This window comes from Apium graveolens, chromosome 10, assembly GCF_009905375.1.
Source record: "Apium graveolens cultivar Ventura chromosome 10, ASM990537v1, whole genome shotgun sequence".
Taxonomy (NCBI): Eukaryota; Viridiplantae; Streptophyta; class Magnoliopsida; order Apiales; family Apiaceae; genus Apium; species Apium graveolens.
The window spans coordinates 31,252,225-31,267,213 of NC_133656.1; the positions used below are offsets into that span (position 1 = coordinate 31,252,225).

At 32.0% G+C, this 14,989-nt stretch overlaps 2 protein-coding genes across 2 annotated transcripts; both read right to left on the minus strand.

Annotated features, from left to right (window-relative positions):
• Positions 1-1,131: 1,131 nt before the first annotated feature.
• LOC141689184 (uncharacterized) lies at positions 1,132-3,010 on the minus strand. Its single transcript, XM_074493373.1, has 4 exons — positions 1,812-3,010; positions 1,639-1,732; positions 1,451-1,520; positions 1,132-1,262 (listed from the first exon to the last, which is right to left on the minus strand). Exons 1-3 carry the CDS (start codon positions 2,007-2,009, stop codon positions 1,471-1,473), a joined length of 342 nt encoding a protein of 113 aa, XP_074349474.1. The 5' UTR covers positions 2,010-3,010; the 3' UTR covers positions 1,132-1,262; positions 1,451-1,470.
• Positions 3,011-3,251: 241 nt separating this feature from the next.
• LOC141690486 (protein FAR-RED IMPAIRED RESPONSE 1-like) lies at positions 3,252-5,548 on the minus strand. Its single transcript, XM_074495280.1, has 2 exons — positions 5,468-5,548; positions 3,252-3,992 (listed from the first exon to the last, which is right to left on the minus strand). Exons 1-2 carry the CDS (start codon positions 5,546-5,548, stop codon positions 3,252-3,254), a joined length of 822 nt encoding a protein of 273 aa, XP_074351381.1.
• Positions 5,549-14,989: the final 9,441 nt, after the last annotated feature.

Genomic DNA, 14,989 nt, shown 5'->3' on the forward strand with positions numbered 1-14,989 from the left:
AAAATCACTACAAATTCACTACCATATTTTTAGGAAGGAAAAATGTTAAAAACCCAAAATTTTTAGTCCAAAAATTTCCCTTAATAATAAAATGGGATATCGAATTAAAATAAGTCATGTGACAAAAATGTTAAAATCCCAAAGTTTTTAGTCCAAAAATTTCCCTTGATGTGTCATTAATAACCTTCTTAATAATAAAATGGGATATCTAATTAAAATAAGTATGTGACAGCCATGTCATTTGATAAAATTTTTGGGAAAAATATTTGGATAACCTAACAGGACTTTTTAGGAATGAGGCGAGATCCACTTGTAACGTTTATCACTAGTTTTTGCTACTAACTCACGTAGTACTTAAACATAATAATTATGAAACTAATATTTTATAGTTTTTAAAATTATATTTGATCATCATAATATTTGATAAATTAACTTATAGAATTTTACAAAAATAATTACCTATTAAGAAAAAATATAATTTTTTTCCTATTATTTTTATTTGACATCACATTTCAGTTTTCACGTTAATTTAAAATTAAGCTTATTCTATTAAATGTTCTCAAAAATATAGCCCGCAAGGGTTGGCTCAGTTGGTTAAAGGGAGGAAAAACTAACTTTTTGGTCACATGTTCGAATCCAAAGGACAGGCTATAACGTGAACCCGTAGGGTTTACCCAGTGCGCAAACCGGAGGATAGCAGCTGCGGGTTACTTACGATAAATATATATATATATATATTAAAATTAATTTAGAAAAATCAAATCTACTGAAAATATTTCTTAATAAGTAACTTATTTAAATAGTTAAAAAAACAGGTGAATACAATAAATAAATCAACATCACATATCTGTAATGGTATTTTTATTATAGTTTTGTTTGACAAATATTTTTTGAAAAAAAATATTAATCATTAATTTTTTTATTACAATAATTTTGTATTTAAAATTATTAAATGTTATAAGATTTTGACGTCTAATTTTATAATAAAAAAGATACTATATTTCAAAAGTAATTCTAAGCAATCAAAACAAGTACCAAACCATTAGATAAACAGAACTTATTGTTTCAAGTAGCCTGTAAAATTATAAATTATTTTGACTAAAAAGAACTTAACTCAACTTAGACTTAAAAGCTTATGCTAAACAAAAAAATAAGGTCTAATACTTCAGATTCAAAAACATTAACGAATGATAGCGCCTGCAATCTATGATTCATGTCCCTTGAATGCTTTTATCATGTAGTAACAGCTTGCGGTGTGCCCTCTGCAAAATTAAGAAAAAATAAATTATAAGTCAAATTTTAACTAGTGAATAAATTACATTTTAATTAGTGAATGTACATGAATAAGGCAGTGACCAAGACCCAATTTAAACGTATGCTAGAATTGAGGATACTTTTAATTACAATGCCTATGTTAATAACAATGTATATTATGAACCATGGATCTTACTTTATTTGGTTCAGGATTGTCTACATGTCACTGGAGTTATATCTATCAACCAAAATTATGGAACAAGATCCTGCAACATGTGATTACAAAATTATACTACAACTATTAAAAACTGTCATTTTAGGAAATTAGAAAAGTCAGAATGCATAACAGAGGTACTATAAAGAAGTTACTATACACAAACTCACCTTCATTTGAAATAGAAATTAAAGTCTCCATACTTGATACATTCAAATCAATTGAATTCGATTCTGAAACATTCTTTCTACCACTCTTCTTGGACTACAAAAATAAAAATAATAAGAAATATGTAAAAATTATTCTAAAGAAAACAGATTTACAAAAAATCAGATTGTCGTACCTTCTTTTGAAGATTTTTCACAAATATATCAACCTTCGATTGTTTCCTTCTAGTTGGTGGACGGCCTTTGCAGCGCTTCTTAATTGGTGAACGTATAGCTAAACTTTTATCTAATGTCATTTTACTTTCTCCCTTCTTTGCATGTGTGTCATTAGATATATTTTTTGAACAACCTTCATCACCATTGTCTCGTCTCATTCCAACTCTAAATTTCTAAATATACCAACTAACTTGTTGGACCTCTCTAACTTTTCAGTCACCAAATCAACAATTTTATAAAAAGCGTCACATACCATGTCATACCTGCGTTTTTCCTCACTATCTCTCCATGTACTATATGTTACCTTGGTCTTGCTATGACATCTTTTTATATTTTTTTCCACCTTTGTAAAATATACATACTTGAAACTGTAAATATATTTTCTTAAAAAAAGCACCTTCACAGTATGCCTACATATTATTCCTCGAAACTCAAACAAATGACAATTACATTTTACCTCATAATCCTCGTCCATCTCTTTGAAAAAACAAACTTTGAATTTGATAGTTCTTCGAGTTTGAGTGTCACCAACGTATTGAATTTCTTCAACTTGATATTGACAAATACACCCAACAGACTGCAACAAAGAGCATTCACAAAATATTACATTTATAATTTCTTTTTGAAACTCCTTGAACTTGTCATTTGTGTATATTTCTTGAAATTATTTTTTCATTTGATGTTGTGTGACACAAGATATAATAGTACAAAATGAGTGAGTATCAGCTTCAACTTTTTTTCCACCTTATCTTTCAAAGCATAATCATAATTCCCCACAAATTCCCTTAGAGAAGTTTTCGCATTAATATAACCATCAAAAAAAGCATTCATACTTTCATTTCTTTGAGTTGTAGACATTCCCGCCCAAAAACAATCTCTAACAAAATAAGGGACCCATTTATGTCTCACATCATATAATCCTTTTAGCCAGTCATTATTTTCTAAATCATATTTAGAAATCATTCCACTTTATTCCACTTCAAAAGTATCAACATCAATAGAATCATAAACAACATTCTGAAGAAGAAACTTTATTGATTCATACTCTTTATACCCTTTCTACTTTTCAGGAATTTTTTTCATAATATGCCACAAATACCAACGATGACGTGCTTTGCGAAAGACATGTTCAATGGCATTTTGCATTGCTCTATCTTGATCTGTAATTATAGCACTTGGTGGAATATTAGACATGCAATTGAGCCAAGCTTTAAATAACCAGATAAATGTTGGTGAGTCTTCATTTAAAATTAAACCACATCCAAGTAATATAGATTGATCATGATGATTAACTCCAACAAAAGGTGAGAAGGGCATGTCATATTTATTTGTTAAATATGTAGTATCAAATGTCACAACATCTCCAAACTCTTTGTATGTTGCCCTACATCTTGCATCAGCTAGGATAAATTTTTTATCCTATTATCATCATCAAGATCAATTGAATAATAAAAATTGGAATCTACTAGTTGTGCTTTATTAAAATAATTCTGAAGGGCAACATCATCACCCTCTTCCAGTCTCAATCTTCTTCTTATCCTCATATAATTTTCACAATCCTTTTTATTAAAAGTCATATTTTCATGACCTCCTTGTTGAACCACCAGAGTATTGAAACTCTTATTCATCGCAATCCCAGCTTCATCATATAAATTAAGACTTCTTTTTGCATGTTCTGTCAATTTTCTGTTGCATCTAAAATGATGAGCTTTACTTGGACTTATATCATGATTGTGTTCATTGTCAAATTGAGTCACACACCACGTATCATCGTCCAATTTTTTTGAACAAAGTCTTGCTTTGCAATTTGATTTCACAATAGGCTTCGGGTTTAAACTATCCACGACTTTTCGTTGAGGATCACCATATCTATGACATGATATTGCTACATATGTATGAACTCCATGAACTTTCCTAGTATTTCTTATCATAACTCCAAACCCATTTTGTAAGCCGTATCGTCTATAATATTCATAAACTTCTCTATCAAAATTGAATAGCGTGTTTACCTCAGGAGGTGCAAGCTTTTCATTACTTTCTTCATCATTATTTTTCTCTTTTTCGGCTGATTCTTTTGATTCTTTATCTTCTTCATTGTTCATATCCTCAGTCCATTGATTTTCAACTTCTAACTCCATAATCTACACACAGAACACAATAAAATAGAACTATTATAAACAATTAACTGTGTATATATATATATGTCTGTGTGTGTGGGTATATACATATTCAAAAGATATTCAAGTAAATTAATAATCAAAGTGATACCTGTTGAAGAACATACGTTGATTTATCAAAAGAAAAAGAATAGAAATATAGACAGGTGATAAGTTAAACCACCGAATACACGTTCTTTTTTTTTTAACTAAAATTTACAAAACAATAGTACATTTAAAATAAAAAGTGGGTCTCTCCTCATTCCTAAAAATATGGTAGAGAGTTTGTAGTGACTTTTTATGTATGTCAAGATTTATTGTTTTTTATTGATATTTGATCATGTAAAAAAAGTTCTTGATGAAAATGAGAAACTCGTAGGCCCTCCACCCCTCCCATTTGTTTATATTTGTATTGTGCACCGATGTTAGGAAAAATGATAAAATAGTGGAGAAATGTTAAAAAAATTAGTAAAATAATGGGATCTATTAATATTATATGTATAAAGTGGGTATAATAGAGGGAATTAGTGGATGTAGTTACTTTTTATATTATTAAAACTTTACTATTTTTGATTTTTTTTGAAATGTAAATAATTGAAGGGTACTTCCCAAAAAGGAAAGTGTAAACAACTGGGAGGGGCAAAAAGAGTATTAATTATGACAGTTTGTAGGAGTTAGTCATCCCTTAATAAATCGAATTCCAAATAATTTTAAAAAAAATTTGATTAAACTTATTGTCCGCAAGAGAATGGAATTTTTGTATGTGATACAAAATGTAACATAAATATTTAACTTTTTTAAATTTTAAGCGATTTCTAGTTTCATACCTCTATCCTTACTCAATTTATAATTCTATAATCACAAATAATTTATGATTATGCCTCCTGAGCTAGAACATGTCGCTTAAATGCGGTTTACCTTAGTTCACGTGTTTTGCAAACTATTGCGTGAGCCCGTGGGGTTTATCCAGTGTGCACCCGAAGGATAGCGGCTGCAGGTTCACTACGATAAAAAAAATCAGTTAAAAGGAGTTTGCATGAGTCATTGATATAAGAGGTTATTTAGTGTATAAGCATCATGAAATGCAACAAGAGCATATACATGATCACGCCGAGAACTGATTAGAATATATGTGACGTCCATGCTATCTTGAATCATGTTTAAACACTTATCTTTGCACAATATTATAAATACTCACGCATCTACAACCCCACACTTATTAACACACACATACATGTTATTGTCTTGGAAACGAACAAAAAAATACTAGAGTTATTAAATCCGCACAGTGATAGTTATTACAAACCAGAATTAATTAGGTCTTACCACAGGTGTAACCTTTACTTAAGGTTAGACCGATGACCAAATTTATGTTTCTTCATCACTACCTTACATAAGTCATAATTGTATATAAGCCAGACTAAAAAAAACTGAAAACTAATCCAGCTAATACGATTTACCTGTAACACTGCTCCAAACAACCTACAGAAAAGCTGGTCATTTCCTACTTGCTTCTGGGCTGTGAGCTTTTTATCCGGCATCATGGTTCACTGTTGTGTTGTGTCATTTTAAGAAAACAAGTGTGAGCTTTATTGCCCAGCATAGTAATTGACAGTATAAAAAGACTATACAAGAAATTATATCTGACCCCGTATATGGATATAATGTTTAATTAAAATAATTTTTCTTGGTAATACACACCTATTTTTAAAATAATTCTTTTGATTGACTTATTAGTCTGCAAATACCTTAATGGTAAAAATAGCACCTAGGCTTGGATTACGATATTGCATCTCTATTCCAATTGGAAGAATAGGATATTTACCGGAGCCCCGGAGATACATTGATCAGTCATATAACAATATTTATTTATTGTTCTCTACATTTAGAAGGACAACTCCCATACATCTAGTTGTCACCCTAGCCGCATTCGGGCTTTATGTGTGGTCCGTACTTTCAGAGCTTTCACATACTTCGCATGTTTACATGTGGCACACCAGTAATCGCTCCAGTATAGAAAACACTATAGTCTATGTAACGCCCTCCAAACCCGAGTCAGAAGTTTGGGGTTTACAAAACACACCAATATATAAACCTGTATATAAAATATTATATGCATTGACCCTTCTTTACATGGCCACAGATCACAACAGGTTAAAGTAAAAAAATAAGCCACAATCTTAACTTTTATTATATCATACCGAATCCCAACTAGTTGAACTTACAATTGATTATGATATCGTTCTTACAATCTTGCATAACTCATCTACAATATAAATCTCCTGCTAGCTCGGTCCAACTTAACCTGAAATCCTAGCTCGCATACTGGACTGGGAATCCTCGTTACCAATAATTTCCTTTTCAACTGTTGAAAATATAAAAAGGTTTGCAAGAGTGAGGTAACTAGCTCAGCAAGTCATAATAGCAATAACAGAGGGTAAACAATAACCAATTGAAATGATTCAGAAGAATCAAGTTTCTGAATAAGCAACGATTAGAATTGGATATTCACTTTTCATTTAAAAAAACAAGGTTAGGCTGCTGATCAGTCACACACTAACCCCGAGCAAGGCTCCCAGCTTTTCTCTATATACTGGATCCAAGGCACACATTGGCCTATTATGACCACGAATCTGGTCCATATTTAAAAACAATCCAAATTCAGAATAATAATATAATAAACAATGTAATTCAATAAGATGAATCATAAACAACATTTATCTTGAAGCATAGGGTGATTCACATTACTTAGAAGGGATAACAAGGAATTTAAAAAGATTGGCTTTCAATCAAGAAAAGAATCAGAAGATAAAAGACGAAGGGTTCAAGGGTTACAAGGATTGGTCTTCTGTTAAACAAGGCATAAGGGTTGGTATGTCAAATAATTCAATATCAGAAATCAGTATGTGGTAGATATGTATTTATGGAGTAGTATCATACTGCCTCCGTCCCGTTAATTTCTCTACGTTTACTATTTGCACGCATTTCGAGGCCTCTATAAAATATAGTTTCGTAATGTTTTTTTTAAATTTTTTTTGAATAAAAGTTGAAACATAAAACCTTTATATAGAAAAAAAAATTTAAAAAATATAATAGAGTTATACTTTAAATGAACATTGAAAAGCGTGTCAAAAAGTGATGTAGAAAATTCAATGGGACAAAGGGAGTATATGTCTAGCTTATATTTGAAAATTCAACAATTAATGGTTTATGAAGAATAAGGCTTACTGCTCAAGATCACTCAAGATCAATAAGAATCAGGGTTCAAGGTTGAATAACTTAAAGCGCTTGCAATATAAAACATGATTTATTTTGAATACTAGCAACATGTTATGAGAAATTTCAAAAATATTTGCAATATATCTTGAAGAAAGGTTTAGAAGTACTTGCCTTATCACCGATGATTTATAACTTTACTTGTACTCATCTAACAGTTATACTCATCAATCACTTTCCTTCTTTTTCTATGCCTTGCCTCTATTTATCAATCACTTGCCTTCTCTTTCTACACTTCAGTTCTATTTACGAATCACTGGCTTTCTTTTTCTATGCCCTTCTTACTCTGCTGGACATTACAAGTATCTTTTAATATTCAATATCATATTATTCTCGTCACATAGACGTCATAAGCTTCTATCTACCATTCGTTTTACCCAAATCCGATTTACGGATTGAAAGTTACATAAAAAATTATCAAACAATAATCACATAGGCATATAACACATCAATCAGGTAGTACGTAGCACATAGCACGCATGATATTCAATCAAAATATTTTTTTAAAGAAGATTCAGGGTCAAAATGATTTTTCAGGTATTTAATACGAATTTTTGAACATTTTTCGGAATTCAAACGGGACTCCGAATCATTTTATAATTAAATAATAGGGTTCGAACACCTGAATCTGAACTCTAAATAATTTTATAACAATTATCGAGCCTTAAAAATAATTTAAAATAATATTTTAATGCTCAAAATTATTTTTCGGAATTTTTAAATCAAAAATAAATAATTATATCTAATTAATAAATCAATTAGAATGAACTAAATTAATTAATCAATTAATAAATTAATCGATTAATTAAAATAATTCAAAAATAATTAAAATTAATAAAATAATTTCGATTTATTTTTGAATAAATAAATAATTAAAACAATTTTCTGAATTTAAAATAATTAAATAACTATTTTTCTGATTTTTAAAATAATAAAAATATCATTTTTTTTAAATAAACTAAACAACAATCTGAATTTTGCAAGTTTTTGAAACCTGGATATTAGATATAAAAATCAGGAACACCACCGGGGGCTAAATTGAAATTTTCCACCCCCGGTCACCTTCTATGGCGAGCTGCCACCGGAGTTTCGCCGGGATTCGTTTGCCGAGCCCAGAGCTTACTCAAAAATTGCAGATGTGCTGTTCACAAGGTCTTGAATCAATCCCCACTCTTTATTTGCCCAGAAAACCAGCCTACAGTCGGGAAAATCACGACGAACATCGTCGCCGCCGCCACTGTACCCAGAATCGGGCGAACCCAAAATCGAACACCAACAACAAAATTTTATACATGAATCGAACCTTCTAATCACAATCTACTTAATGATACCATTTAATCAATCCCAGTTTAACATATTAAAAGTTTCTAATTTCAATTGAAATTATTCAAGAACATAAACCCTAATTTCAACTTTCCAGAATCAAACATCAATTTCAATATGTTATTGAACTCTATTTTTGACATGTAATATACCAAATTGACCATAAAAAGATTATCTACACGATGGAATCATCAAATTATATCAACAACATCAGGAACAAATTTTCATAATTTATCTTTAATATATTCGAAAGAAAAAAAATAAAATAAGAAAAATAACTTGATTTCTGCACCAAAATAGTTGATTTATTCAGAAAGGGTTTTTCGAGAGCTTCGATTTGATATATTGCACGCTTGAATCGGAGTTCGATAACGCCTTCGTTCATGCGTTTGATTCTCAAGAACATCACGTTTTTTTGGGTTTTTCTCTGAAAATCCAATACGTTTACTGATCTATTCTGATTTTACGAATAAAATAAAATAATAAAAGGGTTATATATATTTATGGAATATTTGTTCGTGTTGGATCATTTTGGATCGATAAATTAGTAGCTTAGCCGCTAAGTAACTGTAAAAATGATCCGATTTGGTACCCGTATTGGATAATTATCCAAACTGGGCTTTTTATAAAATACTTTATGCGAAAATAATGTAATAATATCCCGTCTTTCGAGAATACGGGTTTTATTGATTCACCGAAATGATTATCGTATCGAAAATCTTACGTCGGGCCGCACATGGGTCAAACCGTAATCCGGATTGAAAAAGTCAAAACATGGAAAATGTTCGGAATTACCAGATTAGGTTATGAAGGAGTTTTTGGAAGAGTTTCGGGTTGTACAAACGTAAAAATGGTTGAAGTTGGATGATTCCCGGCTTTATAAAATAATTTTACAATTATTCAGAAAATAATTAATAAATTAATAAATCAATATAAAATCATATAACAGTCCAAAAATTACCAGAAAAATACCGTAATTATCTATATTTTATTCTGGTTATAATAAAATTAACATACTTATACTTTACCACATATAAGCATCCACATATCTACACCCATCATCAGATAATTCACCAAAAATCACATAATAATCACATAAAAATCATTTATTGATGAAAATAATAATTACACGCAATATCCCGGATATTACATCCTTCCCCCTTAAAAGGATTATGTCTTCAGAATCACACTAAGGATCGGATAATGATACATCCAGGTATCTCACATCCATTTTCTCAGGCTGATCCCTCAACCTTACAAATTTTCATAAACTTTTACTCGTAGCATCAATCAATACTTAACAGTCTCTTGGTGTCATCATATTCTATTAGTTGCTCATATAACTCAACTCAAGCCTCCATTTTATATATAATGGAACTAAATTATTCTTCATGAGTATACATCTATACACACCTATGAACCTGCTATATGTGTGGCGGTGAAACCAACTCACTTACACTTATCCTTTCTATTTTACTGTTCCAAAAGTGAAGGTTTTTTAGCACATAAACGCAACGAAAACGTAAATTTAATCTTTAAAAAAACAAAACCCTCCACAGGATCCATGCGAAAAAATAATATTTTAATTCGTAGTTCAGTATGTTTACCTTAAGAAGCTTTACATTAATGGAAAGATGGAGGTCTTTAATAGCGATCCAAGAACGATGAACAGAGATCCATAGCAGCTGCTCCTCAAGTGTGAAGCACTCCACCGGTATCCACCAAGAAAATGATGTAATGAAGGAGGAGGAGATGGAGATAATTAGGGTTTTGTAAATCTTTTTGGTTGAGGCAAAAATAGGGTCTATAATATTATATTTATAGGCAAAATTTTCAGCTGAAAATTTTCCCATAAAATATTATTATTATTAACCCTTTATCATTCTCACTAATAATTAAAACACCTTTTAATTATTAATCCTTTTTCTAAACTCTTTAGAAATAATTCTCTCACTTGATTTAATTTCCAAAAATTAAATTCTTAATTAATAATATTAAGAACCTTTTCTTAATTAATTTATAATCAATTAAATCTCATTTAATCAATTATTAAATTTGCCAATTATTTATTTATTTCGTAAATAAATAATTATCAACCATTATTAATTAATTCCTCCACCATTAAATCATTCTCTTTTATGGTGTGACCCTGTAGTTCAATATTAAGCCGGTAGTAGAAATAAATAATAATAAAACTATTTTATCATTATTTATATAAATTCTCTAATTCATTAAATATGATTAATTAATTAATTATATTTATTCTACATCGTGGGGGATACTTCTCAGCATATCGCGACTATCCGGATAATACGAATTCACTACTTAGAATACCAAGAACCTATTCAGTGAGTAGTTACCGTACAATCAATTCCTTCTACCCTGCAATGTCACGATTAAATATAAGGCATGGAACTTGTGTCAAGCCTATCTTATTTAATCACTTGCTTTCCCATTCACTGTGCTTAGTTCTATTTAATGTAAATTAGAAACTCCTTTCTAATTTCATTCACTCTGGCCAAAGATTCCTGAACTAACATAAGTGGATTAGCATTGAACATTCTCTTCCTACACTGGAAGGGGTAGATCCTTTATTGATCATACACTATCTTCGTGTACGAATTCCTATACCCAGTAGAGCCCTTATAATTGTCCCTTGAGACTAAGAACTAAACCAAAGCATAGTTCAGTGTACACAAGATGACTATGATGACCTCAAGTCTAAGGATACTTGTACAACTATCATTATGTGAACAACTGTTGACACATGAGTGAACTCCATCAGTTGTTCAGCTGTGTGAGTCATGTTCGGTGAACTTATTCTATAATAAGCACCTACATACTAGCTATAGTGTCACCACACAAATGTCTATGAGAACAGACATTCTTCATAATGAAGCAAGCATAGTATGTACCGATCTTTGTGGATTATTAATTACCAGTTAGTAATCCTACGACCAGGAACTATTTAAGTTTAGAGTTATCATCTTTTAGGTCTCATTATTATGATCTCATCACAATCCATAAAAAGCTTTACTCTAAACTGTGGTATATCTTATTTAAACATTTAAATAGATAGAGCCCGCAATAAAAACAAAACAAGCCTTTTATTAATATCAATGAAATCAAAACAGATTACATAAAAGTTATTCCTAAATCCTCATACATGATTGGACTTATGATATATCTCTTTCAATCTCCCACTTGTACTAAAGCCAATCACTCTGGTATCTAATACCCATCTTGTCTTTATGACGATCAAAGTGACTTTGAGAAAGTGGCTTTTTGAGTGGGTCTGCTACGTTGTTATGTGTGTCAACTCTCTCGACGTTGACATCTCCTCTTTCAACAATCTGAATTGCACCACCATTCAGAGTAAACACGTACCCTGACATGGATTTGCTATCACTTTCTGATTGAAAACTAGAGTCAGTATAATCCTCTATTTTCAACTCAGATTCACCACCAAAAACAAGAAAGTTGTCCTGAGTCCTTCGCAAGTACTTAAGGATGTTTTTCACTGCTTTCCATTGGTCTTCACCTGGATTGGACTGATATCTGCTCATCACAGTAATTGAATAAGCAACATCAGGCCTTGTACACAACATCGTGTACATGATAGATCCTATTGCTGAAGCATAAGGAATCTTACTCATACGCTCTCTTTCCTCAGGTGTCTTAGGAGACATTTTTTCGTAAAGGGACACTCCGTGGCTCATTGGTATGAGACCTCTTTTGGAGTTTTCCATGCTAAACCTTTTAAGCACTTTCTGGATGTATGTACCCTGGGTAAGACCTATCATTCTTCTAGATCTATCTCTATAGATCTTCATACCGAGAATGTAGGATGCTTCTCCCAAGTCCTTCATGGTGAAGTTCTTTGATAGCCATACTTTGACTGATTGTAGCATCGGTATATCATTTCCTATAAGAGTATGTCATCCATATACAATACAAGAAATGTTACCGCACTCCCACTAACCTTCTTGTAGACACATGGTTCATCTATGTTTTTGATAAAACCAAACTCTTTGATTGTCTCATCAAAACGGATGTTCCATCTACGAGAAGCTTGCCTTAAACCATATATGGTTCGCAGCAGCTTACACACTAGGTGTTCATTTCCCTTGGAAAGAAAACCCTCTGGCTGTGTCATATACACTTCCTCCTCAAGTTCCCCATTGAGGAAGGCCGTTTTCACTTCCATTTGCCAGATCTCATAGTCGTAGTAAGCAGCAATCGCAAGCAAAATCCGAATTGATTTTAACAGGGCTACAGGCGAAAAAGTTTCATCAAAGTCAATCCCTTGCCTTTGTTTGAATCCTTTTGCCATGAGCCTGGCCTCATAGGTCTCCACCTGGCCATCTGCTCCAATCTTTCTTTTGTATACCCACTTGCACCCAATAGGCTTAACACTTTTAGGCGCCTCAACCAGAGTCCATACTTGGTTGGTATACATAGATTCCATTTCGGATTTCATGGCACTATGCCATTTCTCTGAGTCAACACTACTCATAGCCTCATTATAGGTCACAGGGTCGTCATCATCAATGATTGACAACTCATTGTCATGCTCAATGACAAGGTCATAATACCTCTCAGGTTGGCGAGACACTCTCCCTGTCCTACGAATGGGTTGTTTCACATAAGGTTGTTCAGTCTGAACATGTGTTTCCACTTGATCCGTAGTAGTTTGTGCTTCTTGAACTTCATCAAGTTCAATTTTGCTCCCACTATTTCCTTCAAGAATAAACTCCTTTTCCAAGAAAGTAGCATGTCTGGAGACAAACACCCGATGATCGGTGTAAAAGTAATACCCTAAAGTCTCTTTAGGATATCCCACAAAATTACATTTTACAGATCGAGATTCCAGCTTATCTGGGTCAACTTTCTTGACAGAAGCAGGACATCCCCAAATCTTAACGTGTTTAAGAATCGGTTTCCTTTCTTTCCATATTTCATATGGAGTTTGAGGAACAGATTTGGAAGGCACCTTATTCAGTAAATATGCTGAGGTTTCCAATGCATAACCCCACAGGAATACTGGAAGATTCACATAGCTCATCATGGACCGAACCATGTTTAACAAAGTTCGATTTCTCCTTTCAGATACCCCATTTAACTGTGGAGTATATGGAGGAGTCCACTGGGAGACTATACCATTTTCTTTGAGATAATCTAGAAACTCTCCATTCAAGTATTCACCACCTCGATCTGATCAAAGAGTTATAATACTGTGTTTGGTTTGTTTCTCCACTTCATATTTATATTCTTTGAACTTTTCAAAGGCTTCAGACTTGTGTTTTATCAAATACACATATCCGAATCTAGATCTATCATTTATGAAAGTAATGAAGTACGAAAATCCACCCATGGCTGCGTATACATTGGTCCACAAACATCTGTGTGTACCAATCCTAGCAAATCTGCAGCCCTCTCTCCATGTCCACTAAATGGAGATTTGGTCATTTTACCCAATAGACAAGACTCGCATGTAGGATATGATTCAAAATCAAAGGGGTCAAGTAACCCTTCCTTATGCAATGTCCGCAGTCTATTTTCACTGATATGACCGAGCCTACAGTGCCATAAATAGGTCAGATTTTCATCATCTCGTTTTCTTTTATAAGTTTGTTCAACCTGAAGTAAATCATGCTCTACGTCACATACATACAGACCATTATTTAAAATGCCACATCCAAAAACAACATTATCTCTAAGGATAGAACATTCATTATTCTTAATAATAAATGAAAAACCATCCACATCCAACATAGGAATAGAAACAATATTCCTCATAATAGAGGGAACGTAATAACAATTATTCAAAATAATAGTCTTGCCCGTAGGCATATGTAAACTAAATGATCCTACAGATATGGCCGCAACCCTTGCTCCATTGCCCATACGTAGAATCACCTCATCTTTTTACCTTAATTCGTAGTTCAGTATGTTTACCTTAAGAAGCTTTACATTAATGGAAAGATGGAGGTCTTTAATAGCGATCCAAGAATGATGAACAGAGATCCATAGCAGCTGCTCCTCAAGTGTGAAGCACTCCACCGGTATCCACCAAGAAAACGATGTAATGAAGGAGGAGGAGATGGAGAAAATTAGGGTTTTGTAAATCTTTTTGGTTGAGGCAAAAATAGGGTCTATAATAGTATATTTATAGGCAAAATTTTCAGCTGAAAATTTTCCCATAAAATATTATTATTATTAACCCTTTATTATTCTCACTAATAATTAAAACAACTTTTAATTATTAATCCTTTTTCTAAACTCTTTAGAAATAATTCTCTCACTTGATTTAATTTCCAAAAATTAAATTCTTAATTAATAATATTAAGAACCTTTTCTTAATTAATTTATAATCAATTAAA